Source organism: Patiria miniata, unplaced genomic scaffold (assembly GCF_015706575.1).
Source record: "Patiria miniata isolate m_02_andy unplaced genomic scaffold, ASM1570657v1 HiC_scaffold_16, whole genome shotgun sequence".
NCBI lineage: Eukaryota > Metazoa > Echinodermata > Asteroidea > Valvatida > Asterinidae > Patiria > Patiria miniata.
The window spans coordinates 11,784,889-11,798,530 of NW_024037054.1; the positions used below are offsets into that span (position 1 = coordinate 11,784,889).

Below are 13,642 nucleotides of genomic sequence, written 5' to 3' on the forward strand. Positions count from 1 at the left end.
AGGACAAGATAACCTCCTGCGCTTCTTGGAACATCTCAACGGGCTTCACAGCAGCATCCAATTCACAATGGAACAAGAGAGTGATGGCAACATCTCTTTTCTCGACATCAAGGTCTCAAGAAGGTAGGAAGGATGGCACTCTCTCCTGCAGTTTACCAAAAACCCACCCACACGTACCGATATCTACACAGCACCTCCTTCCACAATCCTAGCATCAACAGGTCCCTAGTGCGCCGAGCCCACACTGTCTGCGACAGGGAACACCCATCTGGCGAACTGAGACAAATCACCACTGCTCTCCAACGCAACAGCTACAGACCTGCGAAGTCAAGACTCAAGACTCCCCCCCCCCCCTTCAAGGGTCACCAAAATAACGAAGGTCACCTCTCTGGGGCCCCTAGGTCCATCGCCCTCGCCTACCTAGGCAATACATCCCACAAGACCCAGCGCATCCTACTCCAGCATATTCCATCAAGGTGTTCCACACAGCTCCCTGCAAGATCCAAGATCTACTCCAGTCTCACAAGACCAGGAGCGCAGACCAGGCGTGTACAAGACCCCTGCGAACGTGGCAAAGTGTTTGTTCGCGAAACCGGTAGGGACCTCCCAATGGGGACGTAGATGGAGACATAGAAAAATCACGCAAATGTAAAATACAACACACAATTCAATGTAGTATGAATTTTATTTATTATCGCAACATCCAAAATTTCCATTTGTAAATTATCTTTCTGTTCTACTGAAAAAGGTGATGAGATTGCATTCGGTGAAAGAGACCTATTATGAAATCTTCACTTGGGTTCTACCAAACAGACAATCAAGTAAAAGTAATTTCTGAAACAGAATAAGTTAAGTTTAATATTAATATGGGGTTATGTTTAACTTTGTGACCAAAGTTTGAAAGATAGTCTTCACAATCTTTGGAGTCAGTTTGATACAATGGAAAGTACTACGCTTTTTAGGACTGGATGAATCTTGAATGCTTTCGGATCACAAAGTTGGTGCTGGAGTGGGCAGTTTAACTCTGAACTTCAAAACACCATAAACAGAATTTTTTTTACCTTTGTGGCCCGTTAAAAACCATTACTTTTATCCACTCTTATCAAACCGCGTAAGACATGCTAACTAGTATCAAACCAAATCGTTTGCAACATATTCTACCACCTCCGTAACATTCTCGATCTTCACGTTGCTTATACAAATAAAACTTCAAATTTTGCATCAAATCACAGAAAAACTCTTTATATAGAAAAACAAAAAAACCTGGCCCGAGACTCTTCTTAGATCACATGACCTCATATATAATTCATAACTGTTAATAAATCTACAGGCTGAAGCATTGCAAGACAACACTGCCGGGCAGCGCGCACCGAAGTGCGCCCTCTACTGTTGATCCTCAGCCAGTTTGTCCGCCTTTGCTACAACCTCGTTGATGTCGCCCACCATGTAGAAAGCAATCTCGGGAAGATGGTCATATTCTCCTGTTAAAAAAAAAAAAAAAATTATTACTGCTTTTACTTCACTAGAAATACGCAAAAAGGATAATATAATCACATGAAACAGTTGTTGGGTCAGATTTTAGTTTGTGTGCTGCATGAAACGGCGGCACACATGTGGAGATGACCCATTTCTTCTACCTTTGTTTCTTACACACTAAATGCATGGGAAGAACACAAGCATGTCTTGATGCAAAGGATCTCAAATAAAAAAATTGTAATTCATGGAATATTTCAACAGCCCAGGGAGACCTTACCGTTCAGGATCTGCTTGAATCCTGAGATGGTGTCGGCGATGGGTACCAGCTTGCCTGGGGAACCAGTGAAGACCTCGGCCACCTGGAAGGGCTGGGAGAGGAAACGGCTGATCTTACGGGCCCGGGACACTGTCAGCTTGTCGTCCTCAGTCAACTCGTCCATACCCAGAATGGCGATGATATCCTGAAGCGAACGGTAGTCCTGAGGGGAAAAAACACCAGTTTTTCTTTTATTTTACAGTAATCTTTAATGAGAGTACTCATCTCAGTCACAAAAAAATACTTTCCAAAAGAGCCCTTCGGTTCAAAGTGCACCTCAATATCATTTTCTCATGAAGCAGAAAACAGTTGTAGGGTCAGATTTAGTTTGTGTGCCGCATGAAACGGCGGTACACATGTGGAGCCGACCCGAGAATTTCTCTACCTTTGTTTCTTACACACTTAATGCATGGGGAGAACACAAGCATGTCTTGATGCAAAGGATAATGTGCTACAGGTCCCCGAATGGGCTCTTGGTTCTAATTGACCCCACCTTCCTTTGCCACTGAGAGTGTTCTTTAAGATTCTTGTAATTACCTGAAGGATCTTCTGCACACCTCTGGCAACGGAGTAATGCTCGTCCCCGACCACGTTGGGGTCCATGATACGGGAGGTGGAGTCCAGCGGATCCACGGCGGGGTAGATACCCAGCTCGGCGATGCCTCGGGACAGCACAGTGGTGGCATCCAAGTGAGCAAATGTGGTGGCAGGAGCGGGATCAGTCAAATCATCAGCGGGCACGTAGATGGCCTATCAAAAAAAGAGAAATATGCTCACATTGACTCACAATCCATTGCCAGTGACGTCGATTTACTGATGCCTTACTGCTAACCTGTTAGCATCTGTTATAAAAGTCTTCAGCTTCCTTAAATATACTGTTTTGGCGTAGGTGGACATGGCACTTTTGAATTTTGTTAACTTCTGCTACTGGACACTGTGGCTTAAAGTTACAGGCCATATTGGATTCCAAACATAAGCCACTATGTCTTTTTTTCACAAGCCACATTGGTTTTCAAAGTTCCAAAAACAATCCATTAGAGCTTCTATTCACAAGCCACTTTTGTTTTTAAGCAGAAGCCATTTGAACTTGATTCACCAGCCACTTTTCTCACACCTCCAACTAGCATGCCATTTCGGTTTCGATTCCCAAACAAGAAATGCATTTTCTCATGGAGCAGAAAATAGTTGTAGGGTCAGATTTAGTTTGTGTGCCGCATGAAACGGCGGTACACATGTGGAGCCGACCCAAGATTTCTCTACCTTTGTTTCTTACACACTAAATGCACAAGTATAACACAAGCATGTCTTGATGCAAAGGATAATGTATGTGTTACAGGTCTCTAATTTGTTTAAGCTTAGGCAATTTTGGCGTGCGTGGACATGGTATTATTGAATCTTGTTAACAGATGCCGCTGTGGCTTCTAGTTACAGGCCACATTGGATTCCAAACACAAGCCACTGGAGTTTCTATTCACAAGCTACTTATGTTTGTAAACAAAAGCCACTTGGACTTCATTCACCAGCCACTTTTGCCTCTAATCACAAGCCATTTTGGACTTCCATTCACAAGCCTCTTGCTACCATGCCAATTTGGTTTCTATCCCAAACGAACCCAAGTTGTAAGTTACAAGCCATTTTCATACTGGCCACTTTACAAAAATCCACATGCCATTTCTCATCAAATTCACAAGCCACTCTGTTGGCCATTTACCTGCACTGAGGTGATGGATCCCTTCTTGGTGGTGGTGATTCTCTCCTGCATGGTACCCATGTCGGTGGCCAGGGTTGGCTGGTAACCCACAGCGGACGGGATACGACCCAGCAAGGCAGACACCTGTCAAATTGAAAAAAAACATAGCAGGTTAAAAAATAACCAGTTAAAAAATTCAAACTCTACGACTATTGCATAAGAGAGATGTCATAAATTTTGTTATAGAGAGTTGAAAATTCTAATGTCTTATTCTGAAATTTCTGACAATAATTCGGGGGCGTGTAGGACCAGTATTAGTTTGTCTGCCGCACGGGACAAGCAGCAGACATGTGGAGCTGATCCAAGTTACTTTCCCTTTGTTTCTTACACACTTGTGTACCGATAACAACCACAAGCATGCCTTATTGCAAAGGTACATTTATTTTTACTGTAACCCCGACTGCCTGATGACAATTTTGGTTAGCCCTAGGGTTAGGGTTAAGGTGGTGGGTATGGGTAGAAAAGTTCCAATCTTACCTCTGAGCCAGCCTGGGTGAATCGGAAGATGTTGTCAATGAAGAGCAGCACGTCTTGTCCCTCCTGGTCACGGAAGTACTCGGCCACAGTCAGTCCGGTCAGGGCGACGCGGGCACGGGCGCCGGGCGGCTCGTTCATCTGACCGTACACTAGCGCCACCTAGGGGCAGAACAGGGAAAGTCTTACGACTACTCACTATAACAAATGTAGGTTAAGGGTAAGTTTCATAAGGGGGATCATGCAGGATTTGTTAAGGGATGTGATTCACGGCAAGGGTTCTGAATCTAGCTGCTGGCCATGTCTTGTGTCCATGGGCAAGGCACTTTACTGCAACATTCTTCTCAACCAAGGCGTATAAATGGGGTCCAGAATAAGACGGGAGTAACCTGTGATGAACTAGCATCCCATCCTGGGGGAATAAAAATATCCTTCCACCAAAAAAAATAAATAGGAACGATCAGGTGATTTACTTGCATGCACTCAACATATTTGGAAGTTTTAACAAAACTGACCCTGCTTTCTTCATTTACAGGGGATATTCAGAACATACCTTGGAGGTGTCGTCCTTGAGGCTGATCACACCGCCCTCTATCATCTCGTGGTAGAGATCGTTGCCCTCACGGGTGCGCTCCCCGACGCCGGCGAAGACAGAGTAACCACCGTGGGCCTTGGCTACGTTGTTGATCAGTTCCATGATAAGTACGGTCTTGCCCACACCGGCACCACCGAACAGACCTGTTGACGACAAAAGTACAATTTTAAATTTGGATAACGATAACAAATTTACATCACAGCAAAGCTATTATCACAGTGAGGCTTTTAATTAAGACAGCATTTGAAAACTGGATCTCCAAATAAACATTGAATTAAAGATCAAGACATTCTCCTGCTCATTTGCATAGCTAAAAGGATTGTTCAAAAGAAACTACGGCATGTCCAAAAGAAACTACAGCATGTCCAAAAGAAACTACAGCATGTCCAAAAGAAACTACAGCATGTCCAAAAGAAACTACAGCATGTCCAAAAGAAACTACAGCATGTCCAAAAGACGCAGTTACAACCCCTCTGGTTGAACATTTTCAAAATCTTACAGTGTTCAACTACAAAAACACTTTCTTTGTTTTAAATGTTCCGAATTTCCAAGACTCTTCCCTTACCGATCTTGCCTCCCTTAGCGTAGGGGGCTAGAAGGTCCACCACCTTGATGCCAGTCACCAGGATTTCCTGGGCCACGTTCATCTCCACAAACTCTGGGGCCTCCTGGTGAATAGCAGCTCTCCTGTAAAAAAAAAAAAAAAAAGGAGTTTTGAAAAATATTGCACACGAGGACAAATAAATCCCTACTGGAATTAGAACACCCTATACCAGTCCCAAGTCTTAATCCATCATGGTTTACCAGTCTGAAGTTTGAGCAAACACTACATCCCCAGTGGAACTAGAACAGCTTGTATCAGCTGCCATTCTTAACCCATCAAAGATTACTATTCTGAAGTTTGAACAAAAACTAAAACCCACTGGAATTAGAACAGTCCATACCAGTTGCAATTCTTGATCCATCATGATTAAAAATTCTGAAGTATTTCCGACACTTATCCCAACTGGAACTAGATTAGAACAGCTTAAATCAGCTGCCGTTCTTAATCCAGCATGGGTAAACCATCCCTACTTTTTACCTGTCTGTGGGGATGGGGCCTCTCTCGTCGATGGATTCCCCGATGACGTTGATGATGCGGCCTAGCGTCTCGGGACCGACAGGGATCCTGATCGGAGAGCCGATGTCCAGGCACTTGTCGCCTCTGATCAGACCCTCTGTGCCGTCCATGGCGATGGTACGACACGTGTTCTCACCTAAAAAGTGTCATAACAGATTGAGTTCATACTTGATCTCATTAATTTTAAAAAAAAAAGGACTAGTCAAACTTTTCAATTGATGTGAATGCATGCAGTGAACATTTCCTGAAAACATATGGAGTGTAAAATCTTATAGCATTCTCATGTCTCCTTTATACTGAGAATCTGTTGTTAAAAGACTTGAGTTTGCGGATAATTTTATTGCCTTCCGACAGTTATTCCATGTAGTCTCGAAGCAATGCCTGTAGGACTAGTTTTAGTACCCATGCCTCACGATCAATTGGCACAAGTGTGGAGCTAGTCCAGATTACTCTACCTTTGGGTATTACACTCACACGACAGTTCCGTGTTGGAGTGTCTTTGAAACAAAGGCTTCACATTTATCCAAAAAGATAAAACAAAAACTTCCAAATATCAAGAAAGCAAATTGTGATAGGTCGTTCAGCTTGTAAATGTTTGTGGGTTGTAAATGTAAGACTTAAGTTTTGTTAGGAAATAATGCGAGATCAGCAGTTATTTAATTGTGTTGTTTCGTCGTCATTTTTCCACCTCAAAGATTTTCTCAGCATTTTATGTTTACAGCATAATACATCCTTGTATTAGGATGCAAAACTAACAAAAAATACATTCTGGTTGTTCAGGGAAATGATATTTCTTCATTCGTTATCAATTACATTTAGTTTTTTCTTCTTTTTATCCAATGACATTTTATAAACTTGTGAACAGGTTTTTAATTTTATAGATTCCAGATACATTTCCAAGTCTGAAGCCTCAGACCACCAATGTATAGCTTACCTAGATGCTGTGCTACCTCCAGCACCAGCCTACTGGGGCGCCCCTGTACCTCCAAGGCATTGAGAATAGGCGGTAGGCCTTCATCAAACTGTACATCGACCACAGCACCAATGACAGCCACAATCTTGCCCGTGGCCCCAGTCTGGGCCTGTGTTTTGGCTTCTGCTACATAATTCCTTCCTGTTGGGGGAAAGTTAAGTGTCTTAAGGGTTTTTTACAGAAATTTTGCTGAAATTTCAGTCTGTGATCTTCCCAATTTAAAACCTCCATAAATTCAGTTTTTGATATTCCCAGTTGAAAACCTCTTAAAGTGACTTTCAACATCAAAGGAAAGTCGTCAAAATGACTGGCTTTTTTTCAATCTAAAGCCACAAACTCTCCCCCCCCCCTCCTCAGCCAATCAGCCACGCCCATCCTCTCACTCAGCCCCACAAAATGACAAAAATGAATTGTAATTAAAAAAACATAAACAAATTGTAATTAAAAAATATAAACACAGCTTAAAATTTCCTTTTGGTTTATTTTCAATACCAATAATGTGTAAATTACTTGCAGCATATAAAAGCATAAAACAATTTATAAAAAAAAGTAATAATCTGACCAATAAATCCCCTGTCTCCCCCCTCCCACCATATCCTCGCTTAGCCAATTGAACAACCCCAAACTTTCCAATTTAAAAAGTGGAAGGTCCAACAAACCATTTAGAGTATTGATACACAATGTAGACGTGGGAATCTTTATTATTCAGAAAAAAAATGTCATTTTATTACATCATTCAAACCATTTTAAAGGTTCCATGAATACGAACACATTTTGAGCAACTTTCTATTCCTCTTAAAAAAAATGTATAAAAAAATGTATAAATTTGATTAAAAAGTGCACTTTTTAAACATTTAAAATTTACAATGCTTTTCAAGACAACTGAGAGCGATGCTGCTGTGATAGTGTGATGCCATTTCTGGGAGATATTGTGCAGTTGAGGGATTTTCTGTTCAAACTGTGAACCCAAAAATTTGCTCATTGAGAACGTCTGTGAGAAAAGTTTACTCACTGGCTTGCTGCCATGGACTGACACAACAACGAATCACCATAGAAAAGAAAATTTACTATAGCATTGAGGTTTCTGCCTGAAATGACATCACACTTTTGCTCATGATTAATTTTTGCATTAGCAAAACTCTAAAAAGGCACCAAAGGACACTTGAAAATGGCGAAGCAAAAATTAGAATAAGGTTAAATGGGACACACGTGTGCATTTTTAACCCAAACCATCCCAAATCCTCTTTGCAACGTGGAGGATTTTGCAGGTTTGAGGCTATATGGCAAAAGTGTGTGGCTGATTTTGAGGATGCACTGTGTCAAGGTCTTGGGCTGAACCTTCAAATTCTCCGTACTGCTCCAGGATGTCACTGGCTCTGCTTCAACATATTGACAGTGATTTCTGGAGGATTTTGCAGCATTGAGGCAGTGGTCATCCTGCCAAGGACCACATTCAAGAAATAACGGATGATTTTGGAGGATTGAGGCTGTATGCTATTTTTTACATGGAGGCAGTTGGGGGATTTTGCAAGATTGAGGTTGCATCCTAGCAATATTGTCTAGGGAGTAAGGGCCAAGGATTGCATTTAAAAAAGTTTACATTGTATGGGCCCTTTAACTTGACCCCACATTTTTATTCAGCTCCATTCCACTGCTGTTATCACAGTGACAGGTAGTCCTGCGCCGCATGTCCTATGCTTTCAAAATGAAATAAGATTATCTCTACTTCTTTTAAAGGTAGAGTAGCTCATTTGCAGCTATCCCCAAAAGTAACTGATGCATTATTGTTGAAAAGCTTACTTGGTTTACCCTAACGTACCTGAATCCATAAAAATTCCCCCCCCCCCCCTGGTTTTGGCGGACTCAGGATACCTCCATATTGCACGAACTGGGGGATTTTGATGGATTCAGGACTGTAAGCCTAGCCGAACTGCGGGATTTGGATGGATTCAGGATACCTCCATATTGAGCTGTTGGGGGACTTTGGTGGATTCAGGATCCTGTCTTGTAACCCTGCCAGGTCTGTCACATGCTGTACAAAAATGTATGTACTGGGCAGTTGGGAGCTTGTGACTGCGGCTTATTGGGCCTCAGCATATAAACAATGGATTATGTACATAAGCCATCCAGACAAAGCAATGCTGGGGTGGGACAATGGCTCATTGAAATAACCCTTCCAGACAATGCAAACATCATAGAATACATAATTACCCACAGCCCAAGTTGAAAGAAAAAACAGCCCACATCATATCCACCAGCAGTTTAAACATGCATTGGTGCATTTTGATGGATCCTATGCAACAACACACATCACCATTTTCATGTAAGCATGGTATCCTGAATCCGTCAAAATCCACCAGAATTTTAGGTGACGGATTTTTAAGACTCTATGGAATTAACATGCTGAATTTTTTTATTTTTATGCCACCATGGCATCCTGAATCCGCCAGAATCCATCGAGACTTTTGCTGGTGGACTTTGGCGGATTCAGGATACCTCCAGTATCTACGCCGGGGGATTCTGATGGACTCAGGATACCAGCATTTTTTGCGTGACAAAATTGGTAGATTTCGGCGGATTCAGGATACTTTCTACTAAACATGCTAAAAGAGTCCCAGGAGTTAGGGTTAAAGATAGTAAATGCACTAAGCTCCCTGTGAAATTATTCTTTCTGGCAAGCTGTCATTTTGAAGAAAGCAATGGAAAGAAAGGAAAGCATTTCCAAAGATGCATGAAGTGGAGCATTTTTGGAAATTTCCGTTAGCACTAGCAGTTGGTTTGAAGCTTGGCGAATCCATGAATGTGTGTGCGCAAGCGTTGACATGACGCACACGTGCACGTGGTTACAAGTAGTTGTCAGTTCTGTGCATGACATCTCGTAGCTGCAGTTGGCTGAATGAGACCATGTCCCGGATGCTGATTTCGCTGAGAACAATCCAAACCATGACCCAGCAACTTTTAATTTGAAACCGAGATTCCAGAATATATCTCGCAATACACAGCATTCACCGAGCTCAAACTTCATCAGGTTAGTTATTAACCCTAACCGCCCTGAATCCTCCAAAATCCTTTTTGCAAATTGGAGGAATTTGCAGGATTGAGGTTACATGGCAAAAGTTGGTTGCTGATTTCGGAGTACGCACTGTGTCAAGGTCTTGGGCCGGACCTTGTGTTGTTTATGCTCAGCCGTGCATAAATTTAGTCCTTGATTATACTTGGCATCCTCCGCACTGCTCCAGGATGTCACTGCCTCTGCCTCAGCCTATTGACAGACAAAGCCGGAGGATTTTGCAGGATTCAGGCAGTGGGCACCCCTCCATGGACCATATTCAAGAAATAGCGGAGGAATTTGCAGGATTGAGGCTATATGCTACTTTTCCATGAGGCCAATTGGAGGATTTTGCAGGATTGAGGCTACATCCTAGCAAAAAGGCCTAGGGAGTTAGGGTTAAGCACCCATCTTTACATTTTGAGCACTTTTGGTGCTTCAAATGAAAAAAATTCACAACGAGCTCTAGGCTCCGCCCTACAGACTGTCAATATTTATGGAAATCTACTGAATAAGGCGGACAGGTTGTCACAGTTCTACAGAAAGGTGCAGCAAAGGAGACGCATGTGACCAGTGATGTAAACTGACGGCTGGTGCATTAGCAAGGGCTTGGCATGTTGCTACATACATTACACTTTTGACTGGACATGGTGGTTCATGACGGTTAGTTGTTCACCACATGTATAATGATGGAGCATGGAACATGATGCATGGAACATGATGCAAGGAACATGATGCAGGGAACATGGTTTGACTAAATAAAGAGAAAAAATAAAATGAAATTCACCAAATACATGAACATGTTTCAAAAACTTGAGCACACTTTGTCTAATTTGGCAAAAATTATCTATAAACAAAGCTTTGTCCAAAGTAATAATGACAGTTAAAGTAAAGGTTGAGTGAGAAAAGTCCTAAATGGTATGAAAATAGTTTATAAACGGCGCCACCATCGGCTTCTAATCTAAATATTTCTCCAAGGCAGCATGACCTATGACAAAAAATGACAAAAGCTGACAGATTTTGTGGCGAAAATGATCATGTTGCAAAATGATGACAAGCATGGTGAAAATGAATAGCACCTTATGGCTTGAACAAAATATCTACCATAAAAATGAGCAAGCGCACTCTGGCTATACCCTAAATTATATTTTGGCTACTACACTCATGCATGAATCAACTCACGCTGTCATCCAACTTCATGATCAGTAGCGCGGTAGTCAAAACAAAGATGGCGTCTTCCCCCTTTCCCTGATTCCCTATCAACTATTACCCCTCCCCTTGATCGTCTTCAAGTTCAACTATTACAGATAGGCCTATCTCCGAAGAACAATTTATGCCTCAGCAGACACCCAACTAAAGCGCTTGCCAATTGTCAAGCTCTAGGCCTACTGTATCTCACCCTAGACATTTTTTGTATACTGCCTAAGCCCCCCTCCCCCTAAATATTTCATGCTTGACATCAAGATCACCCAAGGGCCCCACAATCTTGAACCCTAACCCTGCTGAATCCAACAGGATCCAACTATATCATATACCCGATGGAGCCTGTTGGATTGAGCAGTAAACCCCTTGCGTACATTCCTGATGCAAAATGCTGGATTCAGTAGGCAACTGAAAAATGAAAATAATGCACAGTGGATTGAGCAGGAATCTCCTGTTGGACTCTGTTGGATTTAGCAGGGTAATACTTAGGGGGTTAAGGTTGAGGCACGTGTGTTAGAAAAATCCTGCATTTTCCACGTTCTCAGAATCTTAACTTAAAATTGTGTACAGTAGGCCTACTGCATGTATCATTTAGCCTTTACTTTCTACAATGCATACGCAGGCATAGTCCTAGCATGTGTACTTATACATAATACATGATGTACATGAACTACACGTATGCCTACACACACGTATTCAGTGCCTAAGTCTTAGTAAAAGAGCTACGGGGAACAAAATATCGGGGAGAAAAATTCAACCTTTTCATAACAATCCTTGAGGTTTTTCAGTTAGAAAAAGCAGTAAATGAATTAATTGGACTGTACTCTTTTATTTTATTACCTTGAGTAAACTTCCAGCCTGTAGAAATTTGGTTCCGAAATTAGTCTTTTCTCATTGTCATGAGCAGCTGATTTCGGGAGAAATGTTGGTTCTCTAAAATTGTTCAATTTTCCCGCGACCACGCATCCGCTTCGTGGGAACATCGAGAAAGTTATGCTAATTTTTCATTTCCTCACCTGCTATTGGCTTAATATTAGTAATGAATATTCAGTTAGTAAGTAGGTGGTTTTTTTCCCAATGATTCGGAACTAAAAAAGTTCCAAGGTCATGTATGATGTATGAATTTTCCTTGACCTCACAGTGAAGTGGCGCATGCGCGTAAACATATGAACGTCTGCTGCGCAACTAAACAGCGGTGATTCACTTGTGCACAGAATACCAGTCATGCTATTCAGCGTCCACAAGCGTCAACAAACACGATCAGCGTCAACAAGCTAAAAATGTACTTTTAAAACTTCACAAAGCTATCATCGTATTCAACAAATGCTCACGTCGTATTAGGCCTATGTAAGAAATTGGGGGGATTTGAATTCACAATGCAACATAAACACACCCTCATGCGTACTTTACACCACGGATAACTTAAGTCAAGCAACAGCGGCCGAGCCGGCAGCGCACCACGCGCGTGACTGACAGCAACCAATGAAAGCTGCCGTAATGATAGCCAAGTGCTGCAAACAATTTAATACACGGACCAGACAGAATGTTGCATCCCGACGGCTGACGCCACTGTTTTCATCATTATTATCTCAACGAAGGTCAGTCATTGCAAAAATGGGGAAAAAATGTTGCAACCTGACGCCACTTCAGCGGTTGTGTACAAAGTCCTTGGAGAGTCAAGAAAATTTTCTAAGTGCATGTATTTCCTAACAAAATTGGAAAAGTGTCTCAGTCCCAGATTCATGTCTTATCATCATTTCTGCAATGACTGACCTTCATTGAGATGATTTATGAAGAAAAAATGGCGTCAGGTTGCAATATTTTTTCCAAAAAATGTTAAAAGAGTACAGACAGAATCTGGGACTGACATCCAATTTAGTTAGAAAATACTTTGGAAAGAATGTTGCAAATAAAAATGCAACCTGACGCTGCTTTTTTGTTCATATCATTTCAATCATGTCAATGAAGAAGGTCAGTCCTGTCAGTCATTGCAAAAATGATGATAAGACATGAATCTGGGACTGGGAAACATTTCCAATTTTGTTAGGAAATACTTGGACAATTTTCTTGACTCTCCATAGACTTTGTACACAACTGCTGAAGACAAGTGGCGTCAGGTTGCAACTTGCAACATTCTTTCCAATAAATACTTTGAAAATGCACTCGAGTCTCGACTCTCCACAACTCCAGCATAGATAGACTTTAATTATACACAACAAAGAAGTGGCGTCTGTACTCTGTATGCTACGTGCTTTCTTGAATATGTATTCTTTTAAAACGTAATGTCATTATATTATTACATATTAATTTCAAAACCATTTTAACTTGAGACCACATTTTTAATTCAGCTCCATTCAATTCACCATGTTCACTTGCATGACTTGTGCACAGTGAATTCGGCCTACTGCACATTCAATCGCTCGAAATATTTTTGCCGGGTTGCCACACCATCACCGGCGAGACAATTTTTCAGATAAGTAGCGAAAAATTCTCTTCAAATGTTCCACCTACTTGAGCTATATGTTGCCGGTGCACATATTCTTGCCGTTTGGCTAGCAAGACCGGCAGAAAACGCCGGTTTTGCAGCCCTTACTGCCGAGAAACACGACTTCGCTATTCCTGAAAGCATGGCGGCCATTGACGAACAGAACGCGGCCGGCCTCTTTCGGCAAACTTCGGTAATACT

The 13,642-nt window shown here is 41.9% G+C and overlaps 1 protein-coding gene across 1 annotated transcript; it reads right to left on the reverse strand.

The window, feature by feature from the left end:
- Positions 1–666: 666 nt before the first annotated feature.
- On the reverse strand, positions 667–13,632 carry LOC119723015 (ATP synthase subunit beta, mitochondrial). The gene is made up of 10 exons (XM_038193488.1): positions 13,468–13,632; positions 6,666–6,845; positions 5,693–5,867; positions 5,177–5,298; positions 4,570–4,754; positions 4,020–4,178; positions 3,504–3,626; positions 2,330–2,542; positions 1,754–1,955; positions 667–1,481 (listed from the first exon to the last, which is right to left on the reverse strand). Exons 1-10 carry the CDS (start codon positions 13,592–13,594, stop codon positions 1,384–1,386), a joined length of 1,584 nt encoding a protein of 527 aa, XP_038049416.1. The 5' UTR covers positions 13,595–13,632; the 3' UTR covers positions 667–1,383.
- Positions 13,633–13,642: the final 10 nt, after the last annotated feature.

Excerpts from the sequence above, each read along its gene's own strand:
- LOC119723015 (XM_038193488.1), bottom strand. The coding sequence starts at position 13,594 with ATGGCCGCCATGCTTTCAGGAATAGCGAAGTCGTGTTTCTCGGCAGTA. Across the intron at positions 4,755-5,176 it reads CGCTAAGGGAGGCAAGATCG|GTCTGTTCGGTGGTGCCGGT; the intron begins GTAAGGGAAGAG and ends TGTCGTCAACAG. Across the intron at positions 4,179-4,569 it reads TCAAGGACGACACCTCCAAG|GTGGCGCTAGTGTACGGTCA; the intron begins GTATGTTCTGAA and ends TTCTGCCCCTAG.